Source organism: Macrobrachium nipponense, chromosome 30 (assembly GCF_015104395.2).
Source record: "Macrobrachium nipponense isolate FS-2020 chromosome 30, ASM1510439v2, whole genome shotgun sequence".
NCBI lineage: Eukaryota > Metazoa > Arthropoda > Malacostraca > Decapoda > Palaemonidae > Macrobrachium > Macrobrachium nipponense.
In genome coordinates this window covers 11,176,619-11,200,000 of record NC_087218.1, presented here as the reverse complement: position 1 = coordinate 11,200,000, position 23,382 = coordinate 11,176,619, and the positions used below count along the sequence as shown (strand labels likewise).

Here is a 23,382-nt window from a genome sequence, read left to right as displayed (position 1 = left end):
AATTTCTCCGTGAATATCTTGTCCTTTTTAGTTTTCGGGGCAGCTTATGCATTGATAAGATTTGGAAGATATGTTCTTTAGGAGTTATCTGAAATAATTCGGTTTTGTGCAGCTTATCGCAGTGTACATACAATATTCTGTTCTTGCTCTAATAGGTTAGATACTGAAGTTTGGTTAGGATTTAAGCGTCTCGCGCGCTAATTTTCCCCAAAATTGGCCATATTTCCCTCTATTTTCCAAGTTTTCCAGCGAATTGTGAACCCAAGCTCTACGCCGACGTGTCGGACTTATGTCAGGCGGATTCACGTGTTCCATTAAAAAATATGGCAAATTATCTTTTCCCTTTTTTCCCCCGGCGTTTTCTTAAAAGAGTTCGCAAACATGCTTAATTTCTTCAACTTTTCAAGTGTTTCATTTTCCCATACTGAGTATACGACCATGTCTCTGTGGATAGAGAAATAAGGATGAACCGTCTCAATATTTGTATAACAAGAAGCTGCCCTTGGTTCGAGAGGAACGTCTGCTTATCTACGGTTCGACCGCAGAAATAATTAGAAAATCATCCTTCACAAAAACCATGCGTTCATAAAAAAAGAAAAAAGTGAAGAACGTATTTCCTGAACTGTTTTGGTTCTTTAATAATGTTTTATGCATTTATGATAAGCATTTTGTCCATTATGGAGGTATATTCTTAAGGCCCGTCCAAAGCTCGACGAACTCTGTTCGATGTGACGTCATTACGCCCCTGTTCTGAATCTTCATGGATTAAACAAAGCAGCAGCCTTAAGGTACGTTCACACGGTCGAACAATGCCCGACGGACAAACATTGTTGCCATATCAAAGGCGAAGCAGGATGATGTCAAAAGCGTTGAAACGAGGGAAGTAGATCTGGCAACAAACTGTGGTACCAGTTGAAGTTGTATATCACTGTTCTTACTCTGCTCACAAGGCAAACTCTGGTAAGCAATTGTTAATTGGTAACAATGTTTGTCCGTCGGACGTCGTTCGACAGTGTGAACGCACATTTAGGCCCCGTCCACACGGTCGAGCTTTGGTCGACGAACTTTGTCCGATGTGACGTAAGAAGCAGAGAAACTGCGAGAAAAGTCAGAACTTTGCCGCAGTTTCTCCGCTTCTGACGTCACATCGAACAAAGTTCGTCGAGCAAAGGTCGGCCGTGTGGATGGGCCTTTAGGAACTTACATGACAACTGTTGAAATGAGATTCATTCGCAGCCACACAAAACTAATAAAATAAAAATGCATTACAAGAGCCCCAGACTAACCCTAAGGCACTTAATGTGCACCAAAACAGACACCAATTACACTTTAATTAAATATGAAGCTATTTCAACTCAAAAACTACACAATGGAAAGGAAATGAACTGAAAAATAGAAAGTGACAGAAAAACAGACAGAGAGACTTCAATAAGTACCAGATATAAAATAACTAGAATTATAAAGATACTTAGAAAATACTTAAAATATAAAATATAAACATATACTTAAAAACACACGTAACATTTAAAATATAAATATGTACATTATTTACACTATAAGTTCTCGATGAAGCTCGAGGATGGAAGAGAGAGAGAGAGAGAGAGAGAGAGAGTAGAGGAGAGAGAGAGAGAGAGAGAGAGAGAGAGAGAGAGAGAGAGAGAGAGAGAGAGAGAAATGTAAAAGCACCAAGTATTAGAGTTCCTTTTTTTTTCTTAGATGTACTTTTGTAATTTGTGTTGGCAAATTTTGTTTTGTCTCATGTATATAGTTTGGTTATTTATTACTTTGTCGTGAGTATGTTTTTTCATTTCATGTCTAGACTCTGATGTTTATTTGCTACTTTCAAAGTGAATAAAAAAAATTTTCTTTATTTAAAATGATATATTATATTGATCCAGTTTTGTATGTCTTATATAGCACTGCTGACCTGAATGCGCCGACCTGATCTTTTTTATACCGCGCTACAGCGTTGCCACGTCGTATAGGGTTGTAAACGTGTGAGTCGGTTTCCCCGTAAGCTACCGCGCAATGAGGCCCACGTGCTTCTCGGCGAGAAGAAAACCGCGGCGGCGAACAATGCCTATGATCCCAGCGCCTACCCCGTTGCAATCACCGTGGGTCCCACGTGCAACGCCTGGAGCTACGTCAGTTGACATTTGGCGTGACCACCCACGACTTGTTTTGAACATTTCAAAACTGGAGCGGGCTACGGCGCCCTAGTGGGCGGAGCTTAGAGCCCGGACGACCCGTCACCGTACGTCTACGATTTTACGTATGTTTTACGTTACATTTACGGTTTACTGACGTAAGCTGTTGCCAATTACCAATTTCCGCTCATGCGTGGGCATGCGTGCGTTGATACGTGAATGTGTGACCTTAGCATGATGCAGTGGCGTAGGTGCATGGTCTTTGACCACTCTTCACCCGATCTACGCATGCGTTGCCAGATATCACACGATTCCTTGCTTTAATCTGCTTTTTAACCTGATCCAGCTAGGCGTTAGAAATGGTTCTATTGTTAAGACCGAAGGTTTGTTCGCGTATGAACAAAGATAGCGTCTTCAAAGTTCTTATGAAATGCCTTATCCAATAGTTCAAACTGAGGTAATGTTACTTAAGGACTGCATCCAAATTTCATCGCAACTCCTGGAGAGAAAAATTGAAATTTCCAGCTCAAAAGACTGAAAACCCCTTTCAAATTTGAATCATGAGATGCCCAGGAATCAGGGCTGCAAGGTGATGGTGAAAGGCAGAAATGAGGACATTGAACAGTCAACCTTGACCTGATTTCATCTGGAAGGGGTGGCTGGTATGCATGTTAGAAGTGCTGAATTAAAGGCTGCAACTATGAAGTTCACAGGCCTGCTTGGGGTTTCTATGTTTCTGAGGAGGAAACATAGAAACAGAGAAATTTCAGCTGACAGAAATTCCCTCTGTTGATGCTGATGCGCTAGGTTCGTCTAGTGAGGAATCTAATGTCTCTATAGCGGGACTAGTGGTTAACGTGCTCACCTACCGTTTCGATACTCTGAAGTTCGATTCCCCACTCTGCTAACGTGGAATGAGAGGAATTTATTTCTGGTGATTAGAAAATCATTTCTCAACAAAATGTGGTTTGGATCCCACAATAAGCTGTACGTCCCGTTGCTAGGTGACCAATTGGTTCCTAGCCACGTAAACACATCTAATCCTCTGGGCCAGCCCTAGGAGAGCTGTTAATCAGCTCAGTGGACTGGTTAAACTAAGATAACTTAACGATCATGGCTAACTTTATATCCTTAAATAAAATAAAAACTGCTGAGACTATGGGGCTGCAATTTAGTATGTTTGATAATTGGAGGGTGGATGATCAACATACCAAGTTGCAGCCCTCTAGCCTTAGTAGTTTTCAAGATCTGAGGGCAGACAAGATAAGTGCAGGCGGACAGACAAATAGCCATTGCAATAGTTTTCTTTTACAGAAAACTAAAAGTATTAGTAGCATATATCATTAATACAATGTGAGATTATACTGACCACACAAGCAGCATTATCTGATAAGTGATAACTGCGTCTTAATTCTTGAAATCTGAAAAAAGAATGCGATCCATATCAGGACATCACTCATGATTCAGTGATTAAAAAGTAGGCACCTGTAATGTTACTGGATGTTTAAAAAAAGATAAGATACTTTATTCCAGTAATGTACTTGTGTGGTATTCTTCGTTAATTCAACTTCTACATTCTTTCTGCCTTTCTTTGCTTTAAGAGTCAGAGTCCACGTCTATCCTTTATCTGTTTTAATGTCCAACTATACTCTGTTTTTTTCCATCTGTCCATCCGCCTGTGGTGCTTGCGCATGGTAGCACTGCGTCCCGGGCTTTAAATAATATTCTATTTCGAATATTAACGGTGTAATTCGCATACAGTAAATTATTGAAACACTTTTCAGTTGGAAATGTTCACCCAGATATCCTTTTATTTACCTAAAACTTACACATAACGTAACTATTTAAAGCCCGGGCGCAGTGTTACCATGCGAAATCACCACAGGCGGATGGACAGATGGAATAAAACAGAGTATAACTAGTAAATTTAAAAACGAAACAAATTATAATGGAGACAAAACAGAATCATATGTTTAGACCAATGTTTTAACAGGATAGGGTCATTCTGCTGTGGGGCTTCACAATAAAAAGAGATTCTGATCTAACCTACGTTAAAAAATATATCTTGTGACAACAGCCAGCATCTCCTTCTCTATTCATTCTATTCACATATGTATACACATTTTGATGAACATTTGCTACAGCTAAGATGCACTTATACTCTATGCATTACATCAGCAAAAGAGTACGCGAATTTATGTGTAAAATCAAATGCCATTGAAGATAAGCACTCCATTCAGTAAGATATATTCTATATCAGAAAGCACAACAAAAATAAAATCATACAAAAATCTCCAATTCGTATTTCAGCACTGAAACAAGAATGAGCGTAATTTACAGAAAATAACATTACCTTCGAAGTTTAATAAACTTTATCAGAAAGCTCACCAACAGGGCATCATTCCATTTTATGGCGGCCTTTCAGGTATACCTAATTACAGTATAAGAGCCTTCCAGTTCATGGCTAACTTTAACCTTAAATAAAAATAAAAACTACAGAGGCTAGAGGGCTGCAATTAGGTATGTTTGATGATTGGAGGGTGGATGATCAACATACCAATTTGCAGCCATCTAGTCTCAGTGGTTTTTAAGATCTGAGAACGGGCAGACAAAGACATCTCAAGTTTTCTTTTATAGAAAACTAAGAAAGTATAAAGTGCAAATAAGTGACAAAAATTCATAATCAGTCAAGAGTTACAAAGTTATATCCCTCAGCTACCATGGTGAGATGAAGTGATGAAGTGATATCGATTCTATATACGGAACCTGAATTTGATAGGCCTATGCACAGCATATGCACAGCTGAGTCGATATTAACTTACATCAGAAGTCACTCTGTCGTTTCTAAACCAAACCATTGTTCGAATCCTGCTGGAAAACACGCATTTCATCAGATATAATTCCCGTTAGGTATAAATTATTGCCAATGTACAGTATAGTGAAACTGATAGTACACGATATTTGTGGCTTAATATATCTATGTGTATATATAGGCCTATATGTGTGTGTAATAATATATATATATATATTTATATATATATATATATATATATATATATATATATATATATATATATATGTTTTTGGGTTCTTCCTGTGTTTTATATCGTATTTTTAAATTTCACACACACTATATTAATATATATTATATATATATATATAATATAATATATATATATATGTATATATATAATATTATATATATATATATTATATATTATATATATATATTATAGTATGAAAATTAAAAATACGACATAAAACAGAGGAAGAACCCAAAAACACCAAGTACAAATAATAAATTTATTCAACAAACGTCAAGTTTGCAGATAAACTAGACCGAGGACGAGGTAGGCACACCACTTCTATGAGCATATAAGACCCTAGACTCAGGACCTGTTAATGGCTTTAAGGCCTTTGGCGAGCTCACCTTCACCACCCCACATTTTCACAGCGGATTACCTTCTCTATAAAATCAGAAAATGAGGAAGAGGGAAACGCTAAAAGCTGGGAAAGTGGCGGACCCAAACACCGGCAAAAGGGTTCATAAATTGCACTACTTCTTTTGCTACTCCATCATGGTGTCTGCTGTTAAGGTTGTAGAAGTAACGAATGGCAGATAACGCCTAGTAAACATCGAAGAGAATAAACGATTTTTATATAAGCCTGCATACATTACTTATGCACATAAACACTTTAAAAAAAAAACTCAAGTTTTTACTTAGCAATACAATGCATTACTACCTAAATGCTATTCTTGCATTTTAATACATTTTTATCTATTAATTTATTTTTTCTAAGCGAGATCTCTTCTTTCTGTATTGGACTTTACCTACTCTTACTTCTTTCCAAATAACACCATACATATATATATATATATATATATATATATATATATATATATATACTATACTATATATATATATATATATATATATATATATATATATATATATATATATATATATATATATATATATAGTGGCCCCTATTGTGGGCTTGTTCCATATGAATACGTTTCATCTTCTGAATAATAATAATCATAAAATATATATATAGTAAGATAATAATATATATATAGATAGATATATAATAGTATATAGATATATAACATTTATATATACATAGATATTATATCTATATAAGAATATATATATATATATATATATTTGTATATATACATAATTATAATACTATTATATATATATTAGAGATATAAGAGATATATATATATATATAGATAGATAGATATATAGACCTTGGAAGCTTGAATTTCCAGGTCAGTGGCCCCTTTAGTGGAGTTCTTCCATATGAATAGGTTTCATCTTCAGAATAATGATAATCATAACAGCAAAATTATTTACAACTTTTAAGAAACAAAACTACGCTAAAGCTCTTTACACGCTCCATATGCACTTGGTAAAGTATCTAAGCATATATGTCAGAGATCTTTTTTTGTAATATATACTGTACGTACTCACATAGGTTAAAGAAACCTTAGCCATAATTAGGGATGAATCTTAATCCGTGTTCTGAACTAAATTGGTTGAATTTAAGTGTTTCCACGAGAGAGAGAGAGAGAGAGAGAGAGAGAGAGAGAGAGAGAGAGAGAGAGAGAGAGCGGAGAGAGATAGAGAGAGAGAGAGAGAGAGAGAGAGAGAGAGAGAGAGAGAGAGAGAGAGAGAGAGAAGGTGTTACTATAGTTTCTGCTATAGTAGGCAGACAGTTTTCTCTAACTTCTGATATCCCAAGCCTGTAAACTCTCTGGGTACTTTAATACCTTCAAACGCATCTTGAGAAACGGAGAATATATATAAGAAAATGGCTACATTTAACAAAATTATCAAAATGCAACATCATAACTTTCCTTCATTTCTTAAATTCTCAGTTCCATAATGTCCTTATTCCTCCTATCCATTATTACACAGGGCTGAGAACTAGAAGGGCCAATGTCTCCAAAAATGGCCGAATGTAGTTAAGACCATCACTGAACTAGAAATTTATCTCTGTATCAGTGATCTAATGGCCAATGTCGTCCGCGGGTTCAGGGAGCTACACTAGCACTCTATTCTTGCTAAAGTCGAGTGACAAATGAAAAATATTCATGCTAGACAGGCCAATGGTGAGATGACATTAAGGACATTCGACGATGTACTGATTCGTGTGGTGGCCAAAATAGGAACCATTTACTTTGCAAGCATGCTTATGCATGTTTCCAAGAGTAAGGGGATAAAAATAACACATTCTCTCTTAGAACCTGGCCATACACACATGGAAGCAGACACAGTACATGCCTTAACAGAAAAATATAAGAAATCAGCTGCAAATACTGAGGTGCCTCGTACTGGAGCACAACCATCAGTGCAATCCATAGAAAATAAGTTACAAGTGACTGATATGCAAACAACAGATTTCATTAATTTTAAAAGTTTGTATATGCCTGCTGGCCCTCTGGTGAATCGCCCCAAAGATACAAATGGACAAGATGTAAATTGGATGAAAATTAAGAAGATGGAATACAATCAAAATGAAATTGGCCAGATTATGTGTTGGACATCTTTCCAAAATGCTACACCACAGCATTTAGATTTAAGAAGAAAGGAAAAAGGGAGACCACCCATGTGGATTCTCCCACAGCCTGAAGAGGGACCGAGGAAAATTCCACCCAAAAAGTTGAAGGACTTGATGGATACTTCCGCTTATTTCTGCAGGAAGCAGACTTTTTACAGAAGCCTGCAGGCAGCAGAAGATGCTTCAGATGATGTTCAATTAGATTATGAACCCGGTGTGTGAGTGTTATGACTAATGTCATAATGACTTTGGATCATTACTTTTCTATTGAACTCAATATGTCAAATATATATCAGATTTTTAATTTATTTTGATTAATCTACTTGTGTTTGTTCATGAATCAATCTTGTTTTTTAAGCTTTTCTTTAGCCATTGATTCAGGATGTTTTCTTTAATTCCAAACAAGAATATTACTGATATTGTATATATATAGATACTAGAAAAATATAGCTTAAGTTCAAAATGTAAAAAAAAAAATTTTCTCTATATATGCAATTTTTTTTTACACAATTTGCAGCAAATAAAATTTTCAAAGTATGGACTAATATTTTTTTTCTTTAAAATGCACAACAATAATGCAATGCCTTGAATAGGAAATAACAGGTTATATGGTAAGCAATTACAAGAAAAAAAAAAGGTTTTGTTTGGTGTACTTATTTGAATTTTAATAAAGGAAGCAATATTTAAATCGCGTTTTTCTCAAAACATGGTTTTATGACATTGGCCCTTCTAGTTCTCAGCCCTAGATTATTGGTCCAGCATTTGGGATGTTCCTTGTTCGGTGCTCCGTAACGTGGCGCCAAAAGTTTGCCCTTTATTTGTACCTTGGACAATTTCTCTCATTCATATTAACAGATTCTAGATGGTTCAAGAATGACAGGAACTCTTCAGAGTAGTCACATGATTTCCAGAGGTCATATTTTAAAGAACACGATCTCGAATAATTATAGGAAACTATAACCTGTCTACGTATAGAGAGCATTTCCTGTGCGGACGCCATGAACTTAAACATCACGTTAAAAAGATGTTAATCGGATTCATCAGCAGACCACATTACAGATTCAACAGCTTGTGAACTTGAAGATATATCACACGGAAGAAAACATGGCTATGATTTTGTTAAAATCTTCCATGGCAGGGGTCCCGTAGGAAGGCAGTGCCACCAGTGCACCTCACGTGGTGCACTGTAAGCATTACTAAAGGTTCTTTGCAGCGTCCCTTCGAGCCCTAGCTGCAAGAACTCTTTCTTCCATCTTACCTTCCACCTTCTCTTAACAACTGCTTCATAGTGCAACTGCTTTGAGGTTTTCCTCCTGTCACACCTTTCAAAACGTTTTACTGTGCGTTCCTCTTTCAGCGCTGAATGACCTCATTGGTCTCAGCGCTTGACCTTTGGCCTAAATTCTATAATCTATTCTATTCCATGGCAGGGAAAAGAGGTGAAGTTTGTGTTATATAGCAAGTTGTAAGTTTTCTTCAACGTTGGTTACCAGTCAGTTAGGAAACACTATATATTCGGTCAGTAAAAGTACGAGTAAACGGCCGCAGAACGTCAAAAACCGTTGGCACGGTCTATACATAGACCGTGCCTGTTGGTACATAACCTCGTATGGTATTGCGAGTACGTAGATATATATGGAGCCGGCGGCCCCCTCTCAAAAATCGAAGCTTGGAAATTCACCAGAGACATGAGTCTAGTGTGAGTGGTACTGGGTCTCGATAAATTCAGGAATAAAACCAACAAAGTGAATGAGAGAGCAAGACCGAATAGACAAGCACACTTATAAAAGTGATAACATAAGTGATAACTGATAATAAGGCCTCCAGTATGTTCCGCAAGACCATAGTACTACAATGTTTAAATGGTATTGTATCCAACAACGTACTCTTGCGAAAGAAGCATTCATACATTATTTAGTCCTATTCATTACAGTTATTTATGAGAACATTGCTATTAATGGCCGATCCTATCTAAAATGACCTCGATCCTTATAATAATCACCATTGTCCGTACAATTACTATCCTATAACTTGTAATAAGTGACTTGATCCTTGCGTTGATTAGCCTGCTTCTTGTAGTTTTTTAATATGTCCTTGCAATAATTACAAATTGATAATCTTCTTTCTGTAATTAACCTATCGTTACAATGATTAACATGGGCCTTACGATAATCTACTCAGTTCATGCAATACCTAAGTAACACGTTTCTTGTCATAAATAGCCTCGACTCTGCAATAAATCGGTAAAATTTATTGATAAGCAACCCATTCCTTGCGATAATACCATGGCCCTTTCCAAACTGAACCGAGTTGTTGCAATCATTAACATGGCACCTGCTAAAATGAACTTGCAATGAACTTATTAGGTCTTGACATAATTAAAATGGTGTCTATTTGCTATAATGAACATCCCTCCTTCTAGGCTTTGTAATAATTAATACGGTCATATATATAACGAACCTATTTCTTTGCAAAAACCAACATGGTTCCTGCTAAAATGAACATAGTCCTCTTAATAATCAACATAGTCTATGATTACAATCCATAGAATCCTTGTAATAATTAACCTATTCCTTGGAACAATGACCAGTTCTTTCTTTACAATAATGAACGTAGCTCTATCAATAATTGGCACGATTTTTGCATTAATGACACGACATAACCAGTTATCTAGACGTCCTACGGTGAAGATATATCATCCTCACTTCCGACACTTTCACTCGCTGTGAAAACCTTGACCTTGAGTGGTGCTTGTGATATATATTATTCTGATTTGTACGTCTACATTCTGAAAATGTTTTACGTTTGTTTTTTGTTTTTTTTGTTTTTTTTGTTTATTTCATCGTCGACGATCTCTTTCAGTAATATCCTAGTAATAACATAAAATTACGTACTCAATTCTTCAAGAGAGATGCTTTACATAATCTCCGTCTTTTTTTAAATTTCTTACAGTCAATTAAACGATAACCGTGTCCTAAAAGTAGCTATTTAAATGCTAACCTACAAGCGTATTTAGGTTGAAAAACAAGTATGACCGTCTGCGTGCATAACGTACATCAGGTTACAAACTTACAAAGCAGAACGAAAACAATGAAACCTGGCCGAACAAAATAATCGCGGTAAAAAATTCGCCAATATATATAAGTTCCTGTATAATCTCAGGAGACATTCACTCCCTACGCATGAGAACAAGCACAGGCACTAATAATGTGAAGTAAAAATTACTTGATTTCCACTAGTATTCATAAAGAAATTGGAAAGAAAAATAAGGCCTATACGACGAGTGGCAACGCTGCCTAAGCCAGTGTCAGCGAGGACACCAAAATCTGATTTCGGTGGCCAAGACGCGAGGAGGAGGAAGGGCAGCCGCTTGCCATGTGTACGATAATTGTCGTACATGTACATTATAGTGTTTATCCTTATCCTACTTACGAGCACAATACTTGATCTGCTAAATTTCGTCCAAGTGAATAAATATGTCCGAGTTTCTTCCATACATTTCGGACATTTTGAACATATATTTAAATTACAGAATTCATCATTATTTTTCTTTAAACAAAATAAACGTTAGTAAATTTTCCCTTAAACAATTTTGTAATTATATATAGTATAGCTTGGTTGTGATGAACTGTTGAATGATTCTCGACAACCATTTTGAAAGTCGTAGTAAGTGGGTCCTTATCAAACTAGTGGGCTACTAAGTACAAGCCCATGCTGGCTAAGACCAGTTTAATCTGCATCACCATACATTTTATCTTGCTTGGATAAACAATTGATTTCGCTCGTTTTTTTTTTTTTTTTTTTTTTTAAAGGAAGTTACTGATTTCATATTAATTCAGACGATTTTTGAAATATCAATCGAAATATATTTTACATATTTATCATCTACGTAGTCCGCAGTGTCTTTCTTCAAAATGTGGTTGAATTTCGGTCATTAATTTTACAGAAGTTTCTGACGTACTATACCGCAACATAACTTGAATAGTCCTGCATAATTTATAACAACATTTAGGCACTGTAATTGTGTGATTACCCTCTAGGCTCTTGGGGAATACAAAATAAACACCTCGTATAACACTAAGAAAGACGTCTAGCCGAGTTTCTTTCGATAAAGTTTTCAATCTAATGATATACAACACGGCAGAGCATTAACGAGCCGCTGTACGACATTTGTAAACTTCCGGTACAACACTGACGAAAAACGCTAACTGGCAACGCTGGCAGAACACGGAAAAGCTGAGGGACAAGGTGGAATGAGCGAACATAAACCGCAGTGGTGTCCCATACCCTTTATATTGCGCTTGTCCCTCGGAGAAGTCGAACATTCCAACTTACTTGGTTCTTACAACGTCTTACAACGCGAGATCAGATAACCATCGTCGTAGTTGTCACGCTCAGCTGACTAGAATAATTTTCCGATACTTCTAAACATAAGGTGAGTCTCACATTTACAATTGTTTGGTATCTTAAACAAGAATTCATAAACAATATATAGTATCCACAGAAAGTTGAGACAGGTAGTTTCATTGGGGAATGTTGTGATCACAATCTTGGTGATTGTGACTTCGATCATCAATTGGTGCATATTTAGGAAATAGATTTTTGCTGATATGTCTGACTTTCTTTCTCGCGTTGGACTTCTATTCCATGAACGCTCGAATGACAAGGACCTGTTTTGGAACATTCCAATTCCATACGAATGTGGGTAAATGACAGAATTTTTTTTACAATAATAATAGTTACCGTAATACTATAATTACAGTAAATATTAGGTATATATATATATATAATATATATTATAATATATATATATATGTGTGTGTATAATATATATATATATATATATATATATATATATATATCTATATATATATATATATATATATATATATATATATATTATAAACATTAGATTGGGAGATGGGTGGGGGGGGGGGGCCTAAATTTATGCTGAAACTGAATATCTAGTTCCCAAGTGTTACTCGATACCTACATGCCCAAATTATGAATAATTCAGTTTGATTCGGAACTGAAGCGGATAAAGTGTATCTTCAAAGATGATAGGTGAAAGAAAGTAGAAAATGCTTTTAAGAATATGAGCCTGCTTATATCATCATCATTGTGAAACACGGCAATTAAGCCTTAAGTAGTCCATAATTCACATATCCAAATTGACACATCTTAACACTAATTCACCAAGCTGGGTACCAATTAAACAACTTGTTTATGGGCCATCACTGCGGAAGTGCCCCGTGCCGGCAGAAGTCCAGCTTCATCAATACCATGGTCTAAAGACCTTGATCAATACCAACCCGCCCTAAAAGTAAACACGCGTCATATGTGTCTTCCTTTATCTGGAATTCATTATTACAGACTAGAATTTTAAGTTTTTAAGCCTTGATGGTTATACGAAAGTCTTACAGCTCTGTATAAACTTGACATGGTTTGCAAAAAATAATCGACACTTCATATTACGATTCTCATGCTGGTATAATCAATTTGATTAAACATTAATGCTCAGTGTTTGTAGAAATTTAGAACCAACGTCGAAACTTTTAATCAAAATTAGTCATCTGACCAAATATCCGATTTTATTCTCGCCGGTTAGTCTAATGTGAACTACCACGAAATTTGTTCGGTGACAAGTATCGTTTACTTGAATGGATAAAAACTGAGTAAATACTTGTGTGCTGAAGGCTATTTCCTATCAGACAGATTCCTATTAGACTTTTGGCCTCTTCACTGCATGGAGGCTTTGCTAGTGAAGTGTGCATGCCATATATGAAGAGTCTCATATATAGGCCTAAAGTTTTGATCAATATTAAATTCCTATTAGATCTCCGCCGCCTTATGTATATGTCCTTGATCCTGGAGCTTCAACACTCGCAGGTAATACGTATGAAGTCTTTAGTCTTATCTTAAAATATATTACAATATTAGGGCTCTATAAAACTCAAAATAACAATAGACTAGCAAACACACACACTACTAAACACTGACTGATAAGGTCCATTAGTAGCCATGCTGTTTTAGCCGACTGTCGATATTCGCAGCCGACAGTAAAGTATAATATCCACATGCAGTTGCCGAGCATAACCTTCCACCAATCACGAACAAGTAAATGATTTCAGTTAGGCAAATTTACCGTCCACCACTGACGGAAAATAGGGTTAGTACAAAGTTTAAGATGCGAGATGATGCAAGCGTGGGTGCTTGCCTTAGGCTATGTCTCGTAAGGAAGCAACCATGCAGACATCTGAACATCCTTGGAAGGCCGGGGTAAAGCATGGTTCATATTTGATCGTTCGATCTGAACAACAATTATCAACACGATATCGGAATTTCAGGCACAAAACGGCTCTTGCCACCAGTCGACCACGTTGTAAATTAGTACCAACATCTGGTGAGGTCAAGAAGAAGGGCTACGGGCTGGTAAATTCGTCCATGGACACTTGAAAAACTAGCACAAAAATCCAAAATTATTGGAATGACATAAAAACGTGGCTTCACATCTAAACCAAAGCAAACACAATGCCATAACTATCTTCACTGTTATGACGCAGTTCTACAGAAGGCAATCAATCAACCGTGTCTATGAGCAATTTTTACCCGCATTCATTGAAAGAATGTCAAAATTACGAAATTATCATAAAATATGAAATGGATATTTGCCAAAACTTAGTTACGAGATTCAATAACAAATTTTTAGTTTTTGTAACCACTCGGCAACGACAAACTAAAAATTAAAAAAAAATAAAAAATCACCGCTCGATCAATTATCAACAGAAAAAACTCTAATCATGCATATTATTATGTCCTTGCTCAAAGAGATAAGGCGTGAGTACATCTATTGCGTTAACAACTTGCAGCCGAGATCAAATTTAGCTTTAAAAGGAGGTGACCTTCAGCTGTTATTTGGTACTCCCATTCTCTCTCTCTCTCTCTCTCTCTCTCTCTCTCTCTCTCTCTCTCTCTCTCTCTCTCGCGAGATAAGTGTGGCTATACAAAGGGCAAAGTAGTCAGACACAATCACCCTCTAAAACTGCCGATTCATGGCATGAATGTTCAAGCCAAAATGTCTTCAGTTTCAATTGAATTTCACGGAACTACGAAGATGCTTGCATCATCGGCAGCATGACAGAAAGCAATTACGGAAAGGAAAATTTGATAAAACATAAGACGCAGAATCGAATAAAGAAGAAGCGGCAAATGCCGAAATATTAGCGCGCGCGGCTGTGTCCCCAATGAATTCAAAAGCTTCTTGTAAGTACTGAACTAGTCCCATGTTTCATTGTGAATTCTTTAAGCTACTTGAGTCTTTGAACACAGTAAGTCTTCAGTGACATTAGCCATTACCATTTCACGGAGAATCAGACGGACGGCATGATATATATATATATATATATATATATATATATATATATATTATATATATATATATTTGTGTGTGTGTGTGTATTTTATATATAATTTATATTTATATTTATATTTATATATTTTATATTATATATATAAATGTATTATATATATATATATATATTTAGAAATATATATTTATATATATATATTATTTTAGATATATATTATTATATATATATATATATATATATATTTATATATATATATATAATATATATATATATATATATATATATATATATATATATATATATATATATATAGAGCTCTAGAAGTTACAAGATTCTGCACACATGCAAGTATGGTGACAAAATAACATCACATCCTGTATTGAACTGGCTGATCCTTGACACACTTCGTACTGTCAAAGCAAGAAGGGCGAGAATACAATGCAATACAATGTAACCACATAACGTGAACTCAAGCAATTTCAAGAGTCCTCTACACTAAGGAATCTCTGAGCATTAATCTACAATTGTCACGTCACTTGGAGTGATGTTACATTTTTCAGTCAGAAGTTCGAGTGTGTATAAAAGTCAAGAAGAGCTATAAATACAACCTCATGCTATCGTGTGCCCTCCAAATGTCTGTAGAAACAGTAAGTGGTGTGGAGATAAAGCGAGTGGACGAACTATACTCTGTTTTTTTCCATCTGTCCATCCGCCTGTAGTGTTTGCGCATGGTAACACTGCGTCCCGGGCTTTAAATAATATCCTATTTCGAATATTAACGGTGTAATTCGCATACAGTGAATTATTAAAATACTTTTCAGTGGCAAATGTACACCAAGATGTCTTTGTATTTGCCTAAAAATTACACAGCGTAACTATTTAAAGCCCGGGACGCAGTGTTACCATGCGCGACCACCACAGGCGGATGGACAGATGGAAAAAAAACAAGAGTATAGTACTAGAGCTCATATCGTGTGACTCACACCCTTCATAGCACTGCTAATGAGCACTCAACTGGCCTGCGCATTTAATTGGTGCTCAAGTGGACTTGAGCTGCACAATTTCGGTTGGGACCAGAAAGTACTGCCCAAATGATTTAAGAGATCTGGTTGTTGGGGACTGGGAAGCCTGTCTACTTCCCTTCCCTTTGCAAGGGACCTAACTAGCATTCAAAATGACAATTATAAACTTAAAACAGCCATCTTTTGGTTAGTCATCATTAATAAATTACGGACTGCCATTAGTTTATATATTATATAATAATATATATATATATATATAGTATATATCTATATATATATATATATATATATTATATTTATATAATATATATACATATATATTCATATATATATATCGTCGCAAACCCGGATAAATTAAAAGTTTTGAGGTTAGGATAAGTGTCAGTACTTTTAAAAATAGACCAAGGTTACTGAAATAGTGCAACCCAGCAGTCTGATGTAGTGGCGGCTTCTCATAAGACTTGAAAACCAACTAACAGCTCAGTATCTAGAAAAATAAAAATAAAAAACATTCTAACTTAGTACTAAGACGTAGGCAGCAATGTGTCGCAATAATGCCAGAATGTCAAAATATTTCATTTTCGTAATGCGTTGCTAGACTTTGTTGTTGCTTTTGATGTTTAACTATAGATTGCACTACTGTACTACGTTATATTTATGTATCTTATGATTTCCGTAATGTATTTCTACTTGGTAAAATTTAGGAGAGGGGGTGGGGTTTGTCAAGAACCTCATATCCCACGCTGGCCGTGTTCACGTAACCACGGTCTATGCATTTAACGACGCACTCTCCACTTTCATTATTTCAGGTCGTATAAGCCGCCTCCTCAAGATGGGCCTGGTATCACGCTACGTCGTCCCCTTCCTCAACGAACACTACATCGAAGCGATGCTGTCGCTCCTTGTGGTGATTTTCATCAACTTCATCGTGCCCAAGAATAACAAGAAGAAAGGAGAAGAGGCTATGCAGAATGGCAGCGTACCCGGTCACAAGTCCTCCTCGACCAAGGAAGAGAGAGCCAGCAAGAACGTCATCAGTAAGTGGGGTCTCTGGTTGTGTATGAGAAACGAACACAAAAAGTGATTGTAAAATTTAAACTTGACAGTTTGCTTTTTAGACTCGGGTCCACCCTCTCTTAGACCGCAAATTGGACTTACACATTAAAGTTAGGGTACCTTCTCAGATTTATATAGCGTATTCCATATTAACTGTCAAATCCACAATGTCATAACCGTCATGGAATTATAAAGTCTTTCATTTGTTCTTGAAAAAGTAGATATTTTAAGTCCTCTTTATTTCAAGTGGGAGCTTATTGTATAGTCTTGGAGCTGTATATTTACCCTAAAACCAACAATCGAAGTGCACTTTGGCTCACCTTTTGGCTATCATATGCGCAATAGTCTTTCGAATATTTTGGACACCCATTCTTCGTAGCTTGACGAATCATTCCACATGTCCTTACATTATTTTAGCTTGAAATAGCACCGATGGAAATCAAACAATACGGGGGGTTATCCTCTTCAGAGAAGCAACATAATGATGTGCTTGAATTCAGCTCCTTGCCCACGTCATGATACTGCACATTTTATAGGTGAAAAATCAAGACCATTATATTACAGAGGTCAGTGACTGCCAAATCTTCACCCCACTATCAATTGATAGGTAATTCTAGGTAATAACTCCGCACGGACTGCAACGAACCTTCCCGTGAATACGACAGCCACTATAGGGATTTGGGCGTCAAATGTATTTCGCCGTGTTTAGTACTAATCCCTTGTGGGTTAATTAGAGTCGACCCCCTAAAATAACGGTAAATTCTTAGTAAGCCACCGAAATACCATAGGAAACTATAATTTCCAATGAAATGCTCGACACAGAGCTATTACCTAGGTCTAGCCAATGATCTTTGAAGGAGAAATATTCAGTGCGACTCTGCGGTCTCGTTAAAACCGAGTAACAATAACAGAGAAGTGGCACATGTCGAGAATTAATGCCTCCTGAATAATGGACGTGTGCTGGAATAAAACTGCTCCTTGTAACTCGCGTATTTAGTTTTTCAACGCTGTTAGCATTGTTGCTTAGTCTTTTGACAGAATTAGTAGGGCCGCGAAATGTTTGTCATTTTTATATCCATTAAAATAGTGCCACAGATACAGTTATAAGAATCCTTCTATCAATTCAGCAAATTATTTTTTAGCAAATAGTTTTTCCTTCGGTAGCTGTAGCTGTGCAATCACGGGTTGTGGTATTAAATCAGTAAAACCACCATAATCTTAAATAAACAGCATGGTGGTTCCCGTAGTGGGTTAGTGCCGTCATTGTACCTCACGGGGTGCAATGTAGGCATTACTAAAGGTTTTTTTTGTAGCGTCCCTTCTGCCCCTAGCTGCAACCCCTTTCATTCTTTTAACTGTACCTCTTTTCCTATTATCTTTCTAACATCTTGCTATCCACACACTCTACTAACAATTACTTCCTAGTGCAACTGCTTTGAGGTTTTCCTCCTTTTGAGACACTTTCAAACCACCTATCCTTTCCTGCGCTGAATCTTATCTGAGTCTAATAACGTTTCTCTCCGCCCATGACAGAAAGCGGGGGCGTGGGCGACGTCGCGGACGACGACGAAGACGAAGGGCTCGATAACCTCGTGGATCCCCTGTGGCCAGAGGATCTGAAGCACGTCCCCTTCCGGCCTCCAAGGTAAACCCTCGTGACGTCACTGTCGTAGTACGAATCAGCGCGGTTCAACTTATGGGTTGTTAATTCATGCCATTATAACCATAGAACGAATAATTTTTAAAAATTAGTTTTACGTTATTAGTAAGTACTGTCAAATTCAAAACTTTATTCATATGAATACGATTAGCCTACTACTCTAGCTAGGCTCGTGGTTCTTAGCATGTTTTGTAATTATTTACCTCCCTCCTTATCACTCGAAACCCCCTCTCTGTTTTTTAATAACTTAAATCTGGGAGGGAATTTTACTCGATAGATGCAAGGTGGGTGTGGAGGGAAGGGAAGGACCAACTCTTAGAACGTTTCAGAACCACTGGTCCACAGTTTTAAGACACGCTTGGAAAACGCATATAACCAAAGTACATTACCATGTTTGAACAACCCCCAAGTTTACAAAACTGATTTTAAATATAAAAACCAACGATTTAATCGATACTCAGTCATGATGATTTGCATCGAGTAACTTCAAAGAGAATAAGGTATTAAAAAAAAAATTTCAGGTACACGCAGGAGGAGAGCCTGCAACGCTCCAGAGATTACTTCGAACTCTTGAACAAGCGCCGTTCCGTGAGGTTCTTCAGTTCAGAGCCCGTTCCCCGCGAGGTCATCGACAACATCGTCAGGACAGGAGGTAATCATCACTCTCCTCTCTTTTATTTATTTATTTATTTATTATTATTATTATTAGGAGTTCATCCAGGCCACTGTCCCAAAGGTAATGGTGAAAAGTCGAATAGCTTTGTAGAAAGAGCCCATACGGCATTGATGTTTTGCAAGACAGACAGCAATGCAGTTGGGTCAGTTGTAAACTGTAATTGTAACTTACATGACTGACTTAGTTTGGTTTTATGTACAGCCCTCCACAGGGATGATTCCCCCTCTGGCGAGCCCTTGTACGTTTTCTAAAGAAGTAGCTTTTTATATTTCCTAATTCTTTTATTTAGTGTTTTGTCGTCAGTATCGTAGCTCCTGCACAGTAGTTGAGTCTAGTTTTTGTTCAAATTTGCTTTCTAGTATGATCTTCATTCAGGCGGTATTTTGTTGTATAGTCTTCGAAGTGTAACACGAGCACGTTTTCTGGTGCTTTGTAAGATATTATTGAGGCAACAGTGGCATATATACTTCAGATTATAGTCTCCAGATTCTCTCCGGAATCACAGCATAACTTTTCACACTTACAACACAAACGAATCGCCAGTGGCCATGAATTTGATTTGAATATCCCTGCTCCTGCATAACAAATGGAGCTGCCTTCTCAAGGAAATAAGAAGCGCAGAAATTGAAACTGATAACCGCTACTTTCTCCTCCACGACAGGGACATCGCCTTCAGGAGCCCACACAGAACCCTGGACCTTTGTTGTCGTTGGGGACATCGACATGAAGCACGAAGTTAGACGCATTGTTGAGGCAGAGGAAGAAGTCAACTACACCAAGAGAATGGGTAAGAAAGTAGACATTTTTTTTTTTTTTTTTTTTTTTTTTTTTTTTGTTTTTTTTTTTTGCGATGAAATACAGAAGTGCTCTAGGGTTACAAAATTTCCTCAAAAGACGAAACAATAGTCGAAATTGCTTGTAGTCTTTAGTTGCATTACAAGAAAGACCATTTTTTCTTTACTGTCTTGGCCATAAACACAATATCAGGGCAAGAAAACACTGTGAACATTTTCATTATACGTGTACTATAACATCGACTCACTGTCGGCATCAAATAGGCGCCTCATGACGTCTATTATAATCTCAATTAATTCCAGGGAAGCCCTACCAAATGGAATACTGTTAGATGAATGAGAATCTTCTTACATTTGCAATAATCAAAGTTATTCGATCAAGAAATCATTTTAGAAAAGCTCAAGCCTTTGAGATAACAATATATAAATTTTTATTAGTATTTAACCAAGAGAAAATGTACAGTAACTGATATGAACAATTTTTAATCAATAAAAACATACAACTGATAAGACATCAGCTAAAGGCATAACTATACATTTTTTGCTGAAGCGATCCTTCCAGTGGTTTTAGCTGGAACGTTTTGAATTTAGTATTTTTCTCTTGATAGAAGGGAGGGGAAAGTGTTGCAGTTTTACATATGACGCTGTGTAACTTCCCTTCCCTCATTTCTGTCCTCCATCACTTACAATTTTGAAAGTTATAAAAGGTCAAAGTCTGGAGGAAAGTCCCAAAAAGAAAAAGTTAGCCTGGTACAAGTTAAGTGACTTCACTTGACTCAAGATGAACGAACTGTCTTCCAGGTAGCCAGTGGGTGAATGACCTGAAGGCACTGAAGACCAACTGGGTGAAGGAATACCTGACGGAGGCTCCCTGGCTCATTCTCATCTTCAAGCAGACCTACGGCATCTTGCCCGACGGAAGGAAGAGGAACCACTACTACCACGAGATCTCGACAGCCCTGGCCGGCGGCATCATGCTCTCCGCTATTCACGTGAGGCCCTGATGTTTTTCTAGATAATTGTTTTATTCATGTCACGCATCAATGTGGAGGAGGCAAAAATTGTCATGATCTTGCTATCCATTCGGGAGAACTTTTTTTTCCCCCGTTTCTACCTGTGCTTTTCACCTGTGATCTAAAAAACATTGCATGGCTTACCCCGTAGGAGGGTAGTGCCGTCAGTGCACCTCATACGATGCACTGTAGGCATTACTAAAGGTCCCTTGCAACTGCAACCCCCTTTCAATTTTACTGTTCCTCCACTCATATTATATTTCTTCCATCTTGCTATCCATCCTCTCCTAAATATGATTTCATATCGCAACTGCTTTGAGGTTTGCCTCCTGTTACACCTTTCAAAGCTACCCCCACTCAATTTCCCTTCTAGCGGTGAATGACCTTAAAGGTCCCAGTGCTTTGCATTTGGCATAAACTCTATATTTCATGGCATTGCATGGCTTAATCTTAAACATTTTTTTTTTTTTTGCTCAAGTTTACATGGAACTGTTCAAATAGCAATTCACCTGGTACTTATACGGTAGAAAATAAGACATATTTCGAACTCTTCCACACAGTATGCCGGATTGGTGACCCTGACCTCGACGCCTCTGAACTGTGGGCCCCAACTGAGGACCCTGCTGGGACGCCCGTCCAACGAGAAGCTGCTGCTGCTCCTTCCAGTGGGTTACCCTTCCTTAGACGCCACAGTTCCCGACTTGCAAAGGAAGGACTTGGAAGACATCATGGTCGTCTTTTAAGGAAGACGTCGAAGAAACCGTAGAAGTCGGATGATACTGGAGTAAACTTTTAAGTGATTATAAGGGGAAATTTTGGAATGAATCAATTATGAAAGGTATATTAAGGAGATTCGTGGAGAATTATGATGGGCATATGATGCAGAACTGGGATATTATGCCCACCATATGCAAGACTACAGAGGGGAATTTATAATGTTGTAAAGGGATTAAATTATAGCTCTAGTAGGGATAATTTGAATAAATTATGCAACGGATTGTTAGGAACAACCTCCAGTGACAATATGAAAAATATTTGCAAAAAAAATGTTAGTTATAATAGTCTATAATCGGTATTTTTCTACACTTTATTAAATATTTCCCAGTGATTCCTAAATGTGGTAATTTTAATAATTATTTAAAATATTTTATTGAACATTTGTTCAACCCATTCAAATGTTTTATATGTACTATAATAGATTAAAGGTTTTACAATCAATTCATTTATTTTTAGCCAAATGCACTCATCATCTCGTAGTATTTTATCATTTTAAATGCTTACAAACTCGTGCAAGTTATATTTTACGAATCTTAATTATTCCAAAACGAATTACAATCCATTTCAGGCGAAACTTGGATCAAGTCAACTTCTAATTAAACAGCGCTTTTATAATTCGTCTGCAAAATATACTAAGTTATTCCATTGATAAATATCTGTTAGTCTCGCACAACATGCTTTGGCTTACTTTACAACCGTCGCGACAACCTGTTACATTGTCAATAGAACTGTTTTGCAAATGTAAGCAATTACTACAACAGCCACGAAGACCTCTTTCACTAATCGCTGCCTCAGCATTTAGGTTTACGCTTGTCACTACAAGGCTTTTAAAACCAATAAGCTCTCAAACAGTGATACGACGGTGGGGAAGGTCTAGGTCTAACTACGCCCAAGATCTACGTATTTAGAATACGATATAGGTGGGTCTCGCAGGTGCGAGGTACAAGGCAACTTTCGGCTCGCAATGCGCAAGGAACATTCACTGCTTGGTTTCTAAGACAGGCGAAACATACGCTCTTGTGTACTCACATAGGTTAGTTACACGGCTTTCATTTCGTTGGTTTTTATGGTGGCGAAAAATTTCATGTTTTATGTATGACATTTATTTATATCATGTCTTTTATGTATAATATTTTAAGATAAAAGGGGAATTAATTCTATTTTTATAGACAGTATCTTCAGTGTAGGCCTAATCTTAGCCTGCATTCTTCCAACACTTATTTATATACGCAAGATAATTTGTCGTTGCAATGTAAATAATAAATTAATAAATAAATATAATTAAACTTATGGTTT

The 23,382-nt window shown here is 36.9% G+C and overlaps 1 protein-coding gene across 1 annotated transcript; it reads left to right on the top strand.

The window, feature by feature from the left end:
• Nucleotides 1-11,979: 11,979 nt before the first annotated feature.
• On the top strand, nucleotides 11,980-22,185 carry LOC135202280 (iodotyrosine deiodinase-like). Its single transcript, XM_064231585.1, has 7 exons — nucleotides 11,980-12,153; nucleotides 16,920-17,147; nucleotides 18,700-18,811; nucleotides 19,348-19,478; nucleotides 20,164-20,289; nucleotides 21,098-21,288; nucleotides 21,870-22,185. Exons 2-7 carry the CDS (start codon nucleotides 16,943-16,945, stop codon nucleotides 22,050-22,052), a joined length of 948 nt encoding a protein of 315 aa, XP_064087655.1. The 5' UTR covers nucleotides 11,980-12,153; nucleotides 16,920-16,942; the 3' UTR covers nucleotides 22,053-22,185.
• Nucleotides 22,186-23,382: the final 1,197 nt, after the last annotated feature.